Source organism: Rhea americana, unplaced genomic scaffold, assembly GCF_003343005.1.
Source record: "Rhea americana isolate MKP2758 unplaced genomic scaffold, rheAme1 scaffold_192, whole genome shotgun sequence".
Taxonomy (NCBI): Eukaryota; Metazoa; Chordata; class Aves; order Rheiformes; family Rheidae; genus Rhea; species Rhea americana.
In genome coordinates, this window is record NW_028186061.1 from 1,223,971 (window position 1) to 1,237,419 (window position 13,449).

At 41.3% G+C, this 13,449-nt stretch overlaps 1 protein-coding gene across 1 annotated transcript in view; it reads right to left on the reverse strand.

The window, feature by feature from the left end:
- MYL3 (myosin light chain 3) overlaps window positions 1–13,449 on the reverse strand; it is a 33,637-nt gene that overhangs the window by 2,465 nt on the left and 17,723 nt on the right. Inside the window, exons 2-6 of the mRNA XM_085302794.1 lie at window positions 10,112–10,139; window positions 4,826–4,975; window positions 3,690–3,863; window positions 1,740–1,817; window positions 261–296 (exon numbers count right to left, since the gene is read on the reverse strand). Coding sequence (XP_085158920.1) covers window positions 268–296; window positions 1,740–1,817; window positions 3,690–3,863; window positions 4,826–4,975; window positions 10,112–10,139 — 459 coding nt within the window. The 3' untranslated portion in view covers window positions 261–267. The remainder of the gene's footprint in view (window positions 1–260; window positions 297–1,739; window positions 1,818–3,689; window positions 3,864–4,825; window positions 4,976–10,111; window positions 10,140–13,449) is intronic.

Genomic DNA, 13,449 nt, shown 5'->3' on the forward strand with positions numbered 1-13,449 from the left:
GAAATCAAAACATTACACACTGTTGGACTCACGAAGATGAAAACATCCAGAATCACTGGACACTTGCAGAAAGGTCACTGATCTACTGTGCACTTGATAGGATGAAGATAATGCTTTACTCATTCTTGGCCTATTCTTTGTACAGCCTGCTGAAAATTCTCCCTTTCCCTGATTAATCATTTACACTTTCCCCAAGCTGATCTCAGAAATCAAAACCAAAATAATAGGATAAGCAAGSAAGGAGGACAGAAGAGACTTACCTGGTATTCAGTTAGCCATGATATGTTTCACAAAAGCTAGAAAGAATAGGAAAAAAGGGATCATTTATCAATTTCCCTGCATTTAACTCAGTAATGTCTCRGTACCTCTGTTTATCTTGGCTGCAAATTTAAATTCATTCCTCCTGCCTCGTCTGATACAATGAAGACAATATCACTTTGTAAATAAAACTCTAATATAATACTTCAGTGCTAAAAGCTCTGTAAATCCTTAAAATAATACATATACAGTGTAGTGTAGCCATCAGTCTAGGTAGGCAATGGAAATGAACACRTATGTTAGTCAATCCATAGCTTGCTTAATCCTTACCCCTGGCTGCCATACAGAACTGCCTTTCCAAAGCATACAGGCAGGAGAAACTCTGGATCCTCACCTAGAAAGGTCCTCAAGACTTCACCACATTTTTACTGAAGTCAAGGGCTACTGAAAGTGCTTCTGGAGTGAATCTCCAGAACCCATGTTAGGTAACCAGTTCACTACCATGACTGCGTCTCTCCAGTGACTTCTGGTTTAGAAACAAACTTGATAATTAAGCTTTTGTTTCAAAAAGTTTGRGGTTTCCTTTTTCTCCATCTTAAAACCATATTTTTTAAACATAATTTTGAATTCAAAAGAAAATGGAAAAATATATTCATTAGTAAGAAATATCTTTTCCTTCCCATTGATCCTCCATACTATGAATTTCTCTGTATAGGTTACCACCAATAAACTACAGGAAAGAAAGATTTCCTTGAACTCAGATTGCTAGCACAGCATTTGAAAGTAGAAGAACAAACATAAAAGGCTCAGTGAAGATGATACAAAAGTCAGTCACAATATCGCCTTCAAAGAAGGACTCAGCTGTCTGTGATAATGTGTGTTCATGATCTGTAGGAACATACTGTGGCTTTCCTGAAGAGCATAAAGTGTGCAAGTTTGGAAGATGCCTGAGAAAACTGTGGTCCATTTATTCAGAACCAATCCCCTTTACTCTGGCTTTTTGCAACGGTCATGGGATAGACTGGGAGTTTTTGTTCAGTGCTTGTAGGATTCTTAGGACTCCAATAAGGATCCTAAGGATAACACTTTTTGCTGAGTTTTTTAAAGTAAAACAGTGATTTTTAACATGGATGTCCCAAAAGGGATCTCTCACTTTTTGAGGGGACAAGGAACTGTGGATGTAGATAGAAAAAACAAGGCAAAAATAAAAATAAATATCCAGAACAAGATAAGAATGACCCGACCAGCCTCTTTGAAAGGCCCATGGCCATTATCAGCTGTGGAAAGTACAAATAACCTGATTACAGATAAGGAGTTTCAGGTGGATTACAGAAYCTGAATTGCTCTAAAATTTGAAAAAAAAAAAATCACATTCTGATCTTTGGGAGTAAGATTTTCCTTGGACTTAAACTTTCACAGAATAACTTGAACAAAGTCTTCAAGCACATGATCACTGCATGGACCGGACTGCTCATAGTTACCTTCATAGTTGATGCAACCATTGGCATCTTCCTGACCAGCCATTAGCTTATCAACTTCCTCTTCAGTCAACCTCTCACCTACAAGGAAAGCAAAATACCTTTTCAGTACCTTAGTACCTGAACTTTTTTTWAAAAAAAAGAGAGAATTTATGAAGCACAGGTCAGAGAATACAAGAATGTCAAAGAAAGTGAGAGGGAAGAGAGGAGAGAGAAAGATTTGCTCTTCAGTTCAATTTGTGGTGCTGACTGCTAGGAAAGTGACTTTTGAACTTGCAAACTGAGAAAATTTGATCTGAAAACCATGAAGAGAGAATAAATAAGGAAACCCGCATGATATCATGTTCACATAGTCATTCTTCTAAAAATAAGCTTACTCTAAGTGCCAAATCTTGAAGGCTTTAGTCACTTTTGACCAAGTCATCACTAAGCAAACTCTCTGTGAAGTTACCCTATAGTTTGCTTCTTCAGAYTCAGGAAAATTTTAAGATCAAACTTAGCATCTCTGCTTAGGATGTGATCCACTGCATTTAATTTAATTATCTACATTTTAGGCATTTCTTTGTCTGTGAGGCAACCCAGCCCAGCCCCATGTTCTATGCACTGGCATTAATGCGATTAATCTCCTTTCAGAAATGAGTGGGAGAAATTTTAAGGTGATATAAATTGAAATCATTTAAAAATAAAAAAGAACAGTATCTGTTGCACCCTGCTACTGATATGGTTCCACTTCTTCATCAGTCACTTYTCATACATGGGCAAGTCCTCAGCTGATGTGAACCTGTGACAATTCAACTGRTTTTTTGAAAGTCAACAGAAAAGTATGCCAATTTACAGAATATTTGGCTGTGCCTAGGATTTGGCCAGTATTTGGAAATACTAATCTAAATAGCAGTGCTAACTCTTCAGATTTAAGTACTTACTATGAGTGCTTGAAAATCAGTCATTGACACAGTGGTCTGGGTTATATGAAGCAAAAGAGTAAATATAAAAATTGTTTTTTGTAGTATGGTGACACTGACAAAACTGATCGGTGCAGTTTCATTGCTCAAGATAACGTTAGAAGATCCATCAATCCTGACTTTGTGTGTGTTTGTGTCATCACTGAATTTGGTTCCCAAACTGATCCAAAAGCATCCGTGAAAATAGGTACTTAGCATCGTTTTTCATGTGTCATTAACAGAGATGGATGAGTTATGGAACAGAAACCTCTGGGCATAAAAGGTTTGGATTTTTGAAAACAATATCCCAGGTCAAAACCCACCACTGCACTCCTTTGGTCTAAATCAAATCTCACTTTTTATAACAGTGGACAAGCACTAGTAGAAAAGGCTGATCTTGAGAAATGCTTACTGGATTCAGATGATGAGATGTCAGTGTCTTATGATCCAAATTGGAAACCTGTCATTCTGCTACAGCCAGATTTTCTGTTCAACATTCGTACTGTTGTCATCACTCTCTGTGAAACACTGAGCTTCTCAAGTCAGAATTTGAGAGGAGGGAAAAATATTGATTCCTCCTTTAAAACAGAGTTTATCCATTTCAGAGACACTTCTGTTATACAAGTGATTACTCAAAAAGTGCTTCATCTTAAAACTTTTCTTGAAGATTCAGAAAAACTGAAGGCAAATACTGAAGAGATAGATGGGGTTTCCACTGTTTGAATAATATTCTGGTCACAGAAATATAGTATTTATTGCAGAAATGAAGTGCTAGAACAAGAACAGAAGAAAGGAAGGCAAAAGGCAGGGAAGGAAGAAATGACAAACATTATTTGAGCTATAGATCAGCTTTATTATTAATGAAATTTTTTTGTCCTGATTACCAAGAACAATGTGATGATTGAAATTTTGCCTAGTCATTCTCTCCATAAAGGTGTTTTACACCATCCAACATGCTACACGCTCTATGGGAAAGACTTCAGCAATGACATTGCATGAAGGTTCACCTTACCCAGCGTAGCCAAAACGTGGCGGAGCTCAGCCCCCATCACAGTCCCGTTTCCCTCCTTGTCAAACACRCGCAGACCCTCCACAAAGTCCTCGTAGGTGCCTGTGTCTTTCGTCTTGGCAATATGCTGGAGCATAGGCAGGAAGGTCTCAAAGTCGAGCATCTTGGAGTTCATTTCTGCAAAGACACAGATTGAAATGAAAGTTTGGGTGAGTTCTGGGAGAGCTGAGAACTAACCATGGGACAGCCACAGTGGATTGGTGGAGAGGGTAAGGAGAAACTTGGCAAAAAATGCTAGCTAAAGGGAATGAGTAGAGCATAGGAATATTGTAAGTACAGATGGAGGAACAGACAGCCAGAGAGGGAACAAGAGCTCTGGGAAAGAGAGAGAAGTATGTTTTTGAATAGGCTAATCTATACCTGTATTGTATCTGACACATGCAAATGTCAAGGAGAGCAAATACTGTTAGAGTCCCTAGGCTGTTTGGTGCAGTGTAAAAAGATGAAACTAAGCAGAAGACAGAGAATAAGAGGAGTTCATCATTGGCATGAAACCAGCTTTTATCTGCAGGCATATAATACAGAAACAAACTGAAAACTAAAAAACAAACTGAAAGAGGAACTTCAGAGTGATTAGAGAAATGACCTTACCCCGGCAGGACTGGGGCTGTGTATCCCGTTTCCCTAACTTTATACTTTTCAAAAAGTTCTGAACAGATATCCTGCATACGGCAAACTTTTAAGGGAGATCCCACTACAACCATTACAGACCCTCTGATATGTATTTCTGTAGAGCAAGCTGTGTCCTCAGGTTCTGTAGATCTCTTCAAAAACCCTATGTCTTTACTAAACACCAGTAAAGGCCTGTCATCAAAACAATTTCAAAAGGTATGAAATTATCACCGTAAAATACAGGGCCGTTAAATTAATTCAGTCTCGTATATTTGAGTCAATTATACTGAATGAAGATAAGTTTTTCCCTCAATTACAGTTCTGCCGGAAATTTGCAGGGGGCTGTTCCATGTCCTCAGTCACTCCACATTAAATCTTTCCGTCAGAAAATGGAGACCTTATCTGGTTGGCCTGATGATTAATTTTTAAGTGCTCTTTTCAAAACAAACACAGAGGAGGCCACCAACCTTCTGGTTTGGGTCTGCCAAGCACCTTCATGACCTCAGCTTGGGTTGGATTCTGCCCCAAAGCTCTCAAGACATCTCCGCATTGTGCATACGTGATTTTCATCTCAGATTTCGGAGTTCGGTCGAAGAGTGAGAATGCTTCCTTAAATTCTGGAAGACAAAAAGAAAAAAAAAAGGAAGGAAAGAAATATATATCATACTTCCTCAGATAAAGTCAAAGCAAGCTAAGTCCTTCGCTCTAATTAACTCAGCCTGACCCTTTTATTTTGCAGTTTGGGAACAAGTTTGATGAGCTTTGTTGCTGTTATCTGCAATGTTTGTATTTCTCCTCCCCTGCATTTTCCGGTTCAGTCAGGGAGTGGAATCAGGGAGGTCAAATGCTCTTCTTGTGGTATTTCCGGCTCAACTAGCATCAGGACGTACAGAAAACCTCATCCAAAAGGTTGGCCTTGAGAGCTTTCCAGCTCAGCAAGAGCATCCGTGACGGCATAGAATTCGATAGCAGCTCTGCTCAGTAGCTAACTGGATATCGTATTGATCRTTTAACATTTAGAGAGCACTGACATAACCCACTGAGACAAAGAAGCATTTCCATTAGCAGGTAATGAGATAAGCTGTGATCTCCTACCAGAATGATCACATTGGTGGGAAAGGTTGAAGGTGTGTAGAAAACCTTTTAATTAAACAATCATCATAATTAACAGTTTCAAGGAGAAGATTTAGAAGGATCCTCTGTTTTATTTTTTTTTTTCTTCCTAACATCAGATCAAATTACCTCTGCAGAAGTCAGGTTTGGTATGCCATAATCTACTGATGTCAACCAGATCTCATGTGTGGATACACAACGATTCCCTCGGTTTCACATCYGCCTGATTTCCCTTTTGCTCCCAAGCAGAGCTCTTCCCCTTGCAAGACAGACTGCTCCTCTCTCCTGCATCCTTGTGAACATATCCTATGTTTTCTCTTTATCAGAGAGATGAGGGTGAGTCCCCTACAAGTGCTAATAGCAGTATTTTGATAAGAGCATTCCATGGGAGTGCATCCCTCACTTCTACGTTTTACTTCTACCACCACTTAACRGGCTCAGCGCAGAAATCTAATTACYAGGGCTCATTCTCCTGCTGGGGTTACAGACACATCACAGAGACAGAGGAGTATCTCAGCGTGCAAGTAAAAGTAATAGGTAGTTATCCTTTACTGAAAGGCAAGGCTATCTTTCTTCCCTCGATCCTGATTTATTCAGTCATTCAGCCATTCATTCTGCATTCCAGGTTTTCTCCACCTTTTCCTTCTCAATACCTTCTCCTCCCCTTTATTCCCATCCCCTCTTTTCTTTTTTTTTTTTTTTCTTTCTTCTCCTTGGTATATTTCCCTCTCTCCTTCCTTCTTCCATTGTTGCTCTTTGCCTCTCCTCCTCCTTTCACTCTCTCTTCTCATCTTTAGCTTTCCACTTACATCTCACTCATTTCCTTCCTCATCCAACATTTTCAACTCACTTTCTCATTATGGGCTAATTAACACTTCCCTTGTTTTCTTCTCTGCATTGTCTCTTTTTCCGTCTCTCTTGCTTTCCCTCCCTGCCTGCTACTCTCTGCTTGCCTCCTTCGTGGCCAGCCAGAGCCCACATACCATCTCCAGCAGAGGGCAATAGTGGATTTCCATGGGCTCCTTGAGAACAAGAGGAGTGGGCAAGAGCCCCATGCCAGGTTGTCCTCTGCTCCRCTTCTTTTCTAGGGGTCTCAGCATCCCAGATGGAGGGGAAATCCACCTATTTCCCCAAGCTATGCCACCACCTGCCACCTAGTTAGTCCTTGAGACCAAGTTGCCTGAACACCTTCATGCCATGTCCTAAAGGCTCGCAGTTTGCCATAGGCACTGACAGCTTACATTTTACATTTTTTCCCCCTTTTGTTTTAATTTAGATTTAACCATCTCTTACCAGAGAGTGGCCTGTGGGTTTGGAAGCTCYGTTTTGTTAATATGCAGAAGCAGTCTATTTTTATTCCTTTTTTTTTTCTTTTTGTCATTTGATGGTTTAATGCAAGTTTCCACCAAAGCAATGAAACCARCATGGCTATGGTCTCCTTTGTCCTTCTGTTAGCTGTAAAACCACTGGCAGGAGCAATGTATATTTTTATATGACTAATTGCTACCTATTTTCCCATCTTGAACAGTTCATGTTCTTCTCTTCTTTTCATCCATGGAGCGGTGGAGAGAAGGGCCAGAAATCTAKTTTCATAAATATACATTGCCACCACCAAAGAATTTACTGGCAGTCAAGGCAGGAGAACATGAAAAGATGGGTGTGTAACACATGGCTTCACCCGCAGACCATTCTACCCCCTCTGAGTTTAACATTTTAGGGGCTGGCATTACACTGTCTCCAGGCAGTGGAAGTGAGTCTGACACAGCAAAGTCTTTTCCTTAACAGGGGATATCTGACACATAGGATGCAGGATGGAGGATATTGACCTAATTTCAGTCCACTAACAGGGAAGCATCTAGTCTCAGTGAGACAGCTAGGTCCCTTCTGGTCAATGATGAGAGAGAGAAAGAAAGAGAGGTGATTATTATACATCAGAGGTCTGTTTTATTTTAATTCTACAAAAAAAAAAAAAAGGTGTGGCAAGTGACCTTGACCTYGTTATGACTTTCTGAAAGAGAGTTTGACAGGCTTAACAGTAAAACACAGGTCTGAAAAAAGAACCAAGAAAACAGGTTCAGCTCAAACCACAGGCAAATGAGAGCTGACAATCTTGGAAGTTTGTGAGAGACAGGACAGAATTGGAAGGAGAAAATCTAAAAGACATATTAATCCAGAGTTCGTRAGAGTCCCGGCTCTCATGCTGTGCCAATGGCCAGTAAAGCAGTATGGTAAGTGGTGCTAGGTCTCTAACCAATATTTTTAATGCAAAGTAAAATAGTYTCAAGCACTGGACCATTGATCATCCACGTTTTTATACTGGTAGCATTGTTGAACTGGCAAGGTTTTAACCTATGCACATGAGTATAGAGGGCCAGTGGCAATGACAGTCCCAGGGACAACCCTGGACCATGAAGTAGGCATAATTCTACTCCTGGTTTGTCTAAGCTCTACCAAAGGGTATTTATCTATCCACTATCTGTCTGTCTGTCTGCCTGTCTATCTATCTACTCATCTAAAAACCTGAGAACATTCTAAAGATCAGGTGAAGAAAAAGAGAGTACAAAAGGGCCAGAAGAGCCRAGGAAAGATATCAAGGAACTGAAAGAAACGCAATATTTTCCTGCTCAGTCCCCACTAGGCACTCCTTCCAAATCATGGCAGAACTGATGAACCAGCCATGCGATGAAGCTTGCATGGGTTTAGCATCTTATCACAATGCTGGCTCACTGCATAATTTTCTGTTATCCTACTCTGGCTAACATGAAAGTCTCACAGTATTTCTCACATGCATGTTGTCTGTTTTCTGCCTCGTGGCTTTTTCTTTGATATTTCAGGAAGACTCTGTTCCACAAGTTCAGGATTACCAGCTCTATTCCTGGTATGCAATGAGTACAGCTAGACCAGAAGGCAGCTGGTGTAAAGAAGGAAGATGCAACTTGCTGCTTCTAGAGATGGTCTACACCAACTCTAGCTCTGCTGCTTAGGACAGCGCTGGGTTTGGTCTGAGTTGGCCATTTCCTAGCCATGCCTGGATGATGGACAGGTAGGCACCCACTGCGCTCTGAATAGGCCTTCTTTTTTCCATTCTCTGATATCCCCACTAGAGCTGGTTGTGGTTGGGAGGGAGAGAGAAACAAGGCATGGAAACTAGGTGGGCCCTGTCTAATCCCCAAGGCATTAGGGGTTAGTAGATTCAGCTGCTCTGTGCTGCTGAAATGATTCAAAGGTTTGCGGCTCAAAAGTGAGCCTTTCCTCACCTTTCCATGGTTCTCCCATGGCTTTGGCATAGACTGGCAAAGCATAGATTCCCAAAAATAAGTCATCGCAAATCATGAGTCATTTTTTTAATTTATTGGTAGAAAACAAAAACTAAAGCCTTGCAATGGGTCTAGAACCGGTGACCAGGATGGGTGAGCTGTGATTTTTTTCATCTGTTCTTGTTAACCCATTTTCTGATACCAACTTTGATAGGCTCTGCCAAGCTCTGCCAAGCTTTCAAAGACCAAAGCAAAATTATACCAGATGTTCAACCCCAYCTATCAATTATCCTTAAAGTAAAAAGCAGCTTGCCAATTGAGAAAAAAGGGGACAGCTGCAGTGGGTAGTGTTCCCAGGACAACATGCATGAGGTTTCAGTATCAGTTTCCTGGGCTGGGACAAAAGGTTCGGAAACTGAAGCTGATGTTTTTGTTTGAAATTAAAAAAAAAAATCATTACTGTCATTATTTGCTGGTTCCTGGAGAGCTGACAGAAAACTGCAACAGATTAAGTTCCGATTGAATATAGGGTAAAAGTTCCCAAAGATAGGGCTGGGAGACTTTCTGGTAAAGTATTATGTTGGTAGGCTATTTTAAAGAAAGAATATATGCTTGTACTGAGGGKTTTTATGTTTTTTGTTTTTCTCTCACTGGACCTGGTGTTGCCTGCAATGAAATAAATAAGCTTTACTTGGGTTTAATCTCTATGCTACGTGACTTTTCCATTGATCAACTAAATAGTGTTTGAAGCAGGGWTGAGGCAGGAGAGTGACTGATCCTGGTTTAACAGAGTAAACGAAAGTCCTCCTCATCCTCCAGAAGATTACTTCCAGGGTCAGGGCAGAGGCGAGAGAGCTCRGGGACTATACGTGCATCAAGCACCAGAGTGCCTACCTGCTTTGGGGATGATTTGAGGAAAAGATCTATATCCCAACTTCTTCTGTACAACTATCTTCTTTGCTGTAACCTGAAATTTTGGATTTTATATCTGTCCATGTGGGTAAAGCAAAGAAACCTCCTCCTGTAGTAAAGACTACTAGGGTCTACTTCTTGCTTAGGAGATACRTATTATCAGTTGCTGCTAACATAGAAAGATAGATGATCTTTCATCATAACATCACTTCTTCCTCTGTTTTCCTTCCCTARTTAGGCAATAAAGGCAAGGACAGAAGCTCTCTAAATATGTATGGTTCTTTACTGATTTAAGATCTCAGGAGGGGTCTAGACGTGTTAGGGAYACTCATAAAAGTGGACAGCATAGCAAGACTGTGAACAACTTCCTCAAAAGAGCACTAAGTATCACACCAATAATACTCCAACACTTGCCAGCACCTCCCCATGATGGTATTTACAAYGCCGGGAAGAGAAACAGATCTTCCTCACCTTCAATCTGATCAGGGGTGAATTCAACCTAGAAAAGAGAAATAATAACAGACAGATAAAAACAGGAAAATTAAAAAAGGAAAAGTTCTAGGTTAGTCTCTGTGTTATGATTCTGGGTGCTCTTGATGTCCATAGAAGATACTACAGTGGCTCACAAACYCAAGAAAAATATTTTATGGAGCCTGTAGATGCCTCTTCTTTCCTCCTCCACCTTCCCTTTTCAGCTAGCCCCACCTTTAGGACCTCTGCCCCAACCACAAGGCTGGAGATGCCCTTTGCCCATCCTTCTGCTGCACCTATTTCCCTGCTGTATTCTCTTTCTCCTATCCCAAGTTCATCCTATGCCACTGATGTCCTTCCCTGAGATGACTATGGCAGCACCATGGTAAATCTTGGGTTGCTTAGCTGAAAGAGGATTGTTGAAGATAGCCTGGGACCTACTTTCCATTTTTTTCCAGCACAAGAACTAGGACGTATCAAGCAAAGATAGCAGGACTSAGGCTCAAAGCAAAGTGAGGGATGTGGTTCTTTGCTCTTGGATGTCTCTGCTGATGGGGACATTCYAGCAATGCAGGAAGATTTGCAGATTGCAATTAGAGTGAATGCATTAATAAAGAGAAAACATATCTTGTGTTTGTATGCACAGATGTGCAAATACATGCATGCAAGCTACAATAGGTACAGACTTGGCAATACTTGAACAAGTACCCTTGGAAGCATTCTGCTGTGGACACRTACAATCCTCTTCCCCAAAACATATGCACAGCTGCACATGTTTGGGRTCAAATTTCCTTATGAAGATGATCATCTCTCATTACTTCCTTAATACTATGCTTTGCTCCTTGGTAGTATAGCAACCAAAGGCTTAAAATAGAGCAAAGGCATCATGAGACCCACAAAAGTAAACTCTCATCTTCTTTGTTTCAAGCTGAAATATGACATGACATGGTCCTTCATCATCTRTTAAATAACTGAGCTATTATCTAACCCCATAAGCAGTCTAGACYCTCTGTAGATAACTCCTTTAACTCTGCAGCCAGGACAACTGTGTGTACAATTCCAGGTCCTTTYCTCTACCTAGAACTTGGTGGATAGCTCCCAGCTGGCTTTCTGCCTCAAAATACCATGAACAGCACCAGCAGCATTTAYAGGACACACGCCTTTGGGGTAGATACAGCCAGACTAAAATTGACTCTACCTATGCTTATAGATGCTTCATTGCAAACCAGCTCCTGGCAAACATTAGCAGTGTATCTTGTTGATCACAGCACTTGGCTCCATAATAAGTACCCTGTAAATTCACTCCAGGGTCTTTCACTTCCTAGTGTAGATAATCCTTGAAGAATTTGTACCTCTCTGCCTCGTGTCCCTCAAGAAAATACCAGCTTCCAACCCAATGTAGATTKTGTACATGTTTGAGAGCAATGATAATCATTACTATTAGCATTACCACTTCTTAGACAGGACAGTCAAGTCGTGGGAAGGGAAAATCACTTGCCAGCAGAAAATTAAAGGACTCATTCACTGCTCTTTCCACTGGCCTCTATTATGCTTGATGCAATGTCATAGCCTTTACATTGCCTGCTCTGATAGGTAACTCCTTCCAGGCAACTCTAATTATCTGTCATTATGGGTGGCTGAGAATGTCGCTGAGGGAAGGTGATTCCCAAACCTCCCCTGTAGGGTATTCTGCATCAGCTTCAGAAGTAACTAGTACTGGCCAATCTTGAAGACAAGATTCTTTGATGGCTTCCTGGCTTAAGCTGCCTTGGCAGAAAATGCCAAAAGATCAGCTTGTTCATTTGAGCACTGAAGTCTCCCTAATCCATCAGACCAAGCATTTATCTTCACATGCTTCCTGCCCGTTCCCTGCCTATCTCTCACTACCAAAGTGTTTCTGAGAATATAAGGTGTCTTTCTAAGGTGCCTGTAGGCATCCCAAAAAGAAGCTTCCCAGTAACTTTAGGTATCTTCTGGCATAGGATAACGGGGAATCAGAAAACATTTGGTGGACTCAGAAGAGAGGATCCAACACTAACTCTGTAAGTGTTGAAAACTGGGTCCCTGTATTTGTGTCTGAACTGTTCAATCCTTATCTGAACGAGGTCATTCAGGGGTTTACCACTGTGTTGCAATTCTCAGTTATAACTTATCTTGAAAGATATCCTGATATCTTGAAAGATATCTTGAAAGATGATCAACAAAAAAGTTGCTAACCAGGCAGCCAACAGGTTGTTTGGGAGGAAGAATTTAGAGAATGCAAGCAAGGAGCCCTGAAAGAATAGTAATGCTCTTCCCTTTTCTAACAAGCTGAGGAATCCAAACACATCCTTGTCATGAAGATTATAATCATGTAGATTGGGTCCTATCCCAAATCCACGTACCTCAGATTAATTCCCTTCAAGGAACACATTTATACAGGTGCACTGTCAGCATAGAGCCGTATGCTCAGTGTGTCTAATTATATCAAGCTYTGCGGACTTTACCTAAGCCAATTGCATATGGAGTTTATCTAGTCATCGATAGGCAGACTGGGTGAAATAAGACCAGAGCTGCTGGCAGGTTGCATTTAAATCACTAAGATGGATTGCTCTTGGGGAAAGATTTATCTCAGCTACACTTATATGTAAACAAACATCTAGATGTCCCAGCCACGCCATGGCAGCAGAAGGGAGTGGGCACTTCTAGGGCACAATTTAGCTTGTTTAAGGTCTGTGCTTGAGGAAGAGATGAATTATGGCCTCATCTTCATTGAACGGATCAATTAACTGATTCTACACTGACAATAAAAGGAGCTTGGGTGACTAGCACAGATGTAGATGTCCTTTTCCAGTGTGTCAAATCCCACCCAGAAAGCCTGAATTAGCCCTTCGGCAGATGGCAGCCCAGGATAAACCAGGCCAAAGTAAAATAGGATGACTGCAAATTCCCACAGCCAGATCAAAGGGGAGGCTTGAGCTGAAAGGCTGAGCGTGCCTCACTTCTAATCATGGCCCCTRCAAAAACACCACCCAGTAGTGGAGGACTCTGCATGACAGCTGGCAAGGCGGTGACGGACGGTTTGACCAGACCTGCCGCCCAGGCACGGCTTCCTCTCAGGAAGGCAGCACAGATGTGTGGGTGGCAGCTGCTGCTATTTTCTTCGCTCTCCACACATACCACCATGGAGYGGTAAGGAAAGGCGAGTCATCATTCACCCGGCCACAAGGTATCATTGAAGGTGGGTGGAACGAGCTCTGCCTCTGGACTATATTTAGATTAAAGAGGGCTGAGGTTTTGTTTCCCTTCTCCTCTCTCTTAGAACAGCATGGAGCACATAAAACCAAAGCCATCTCTGA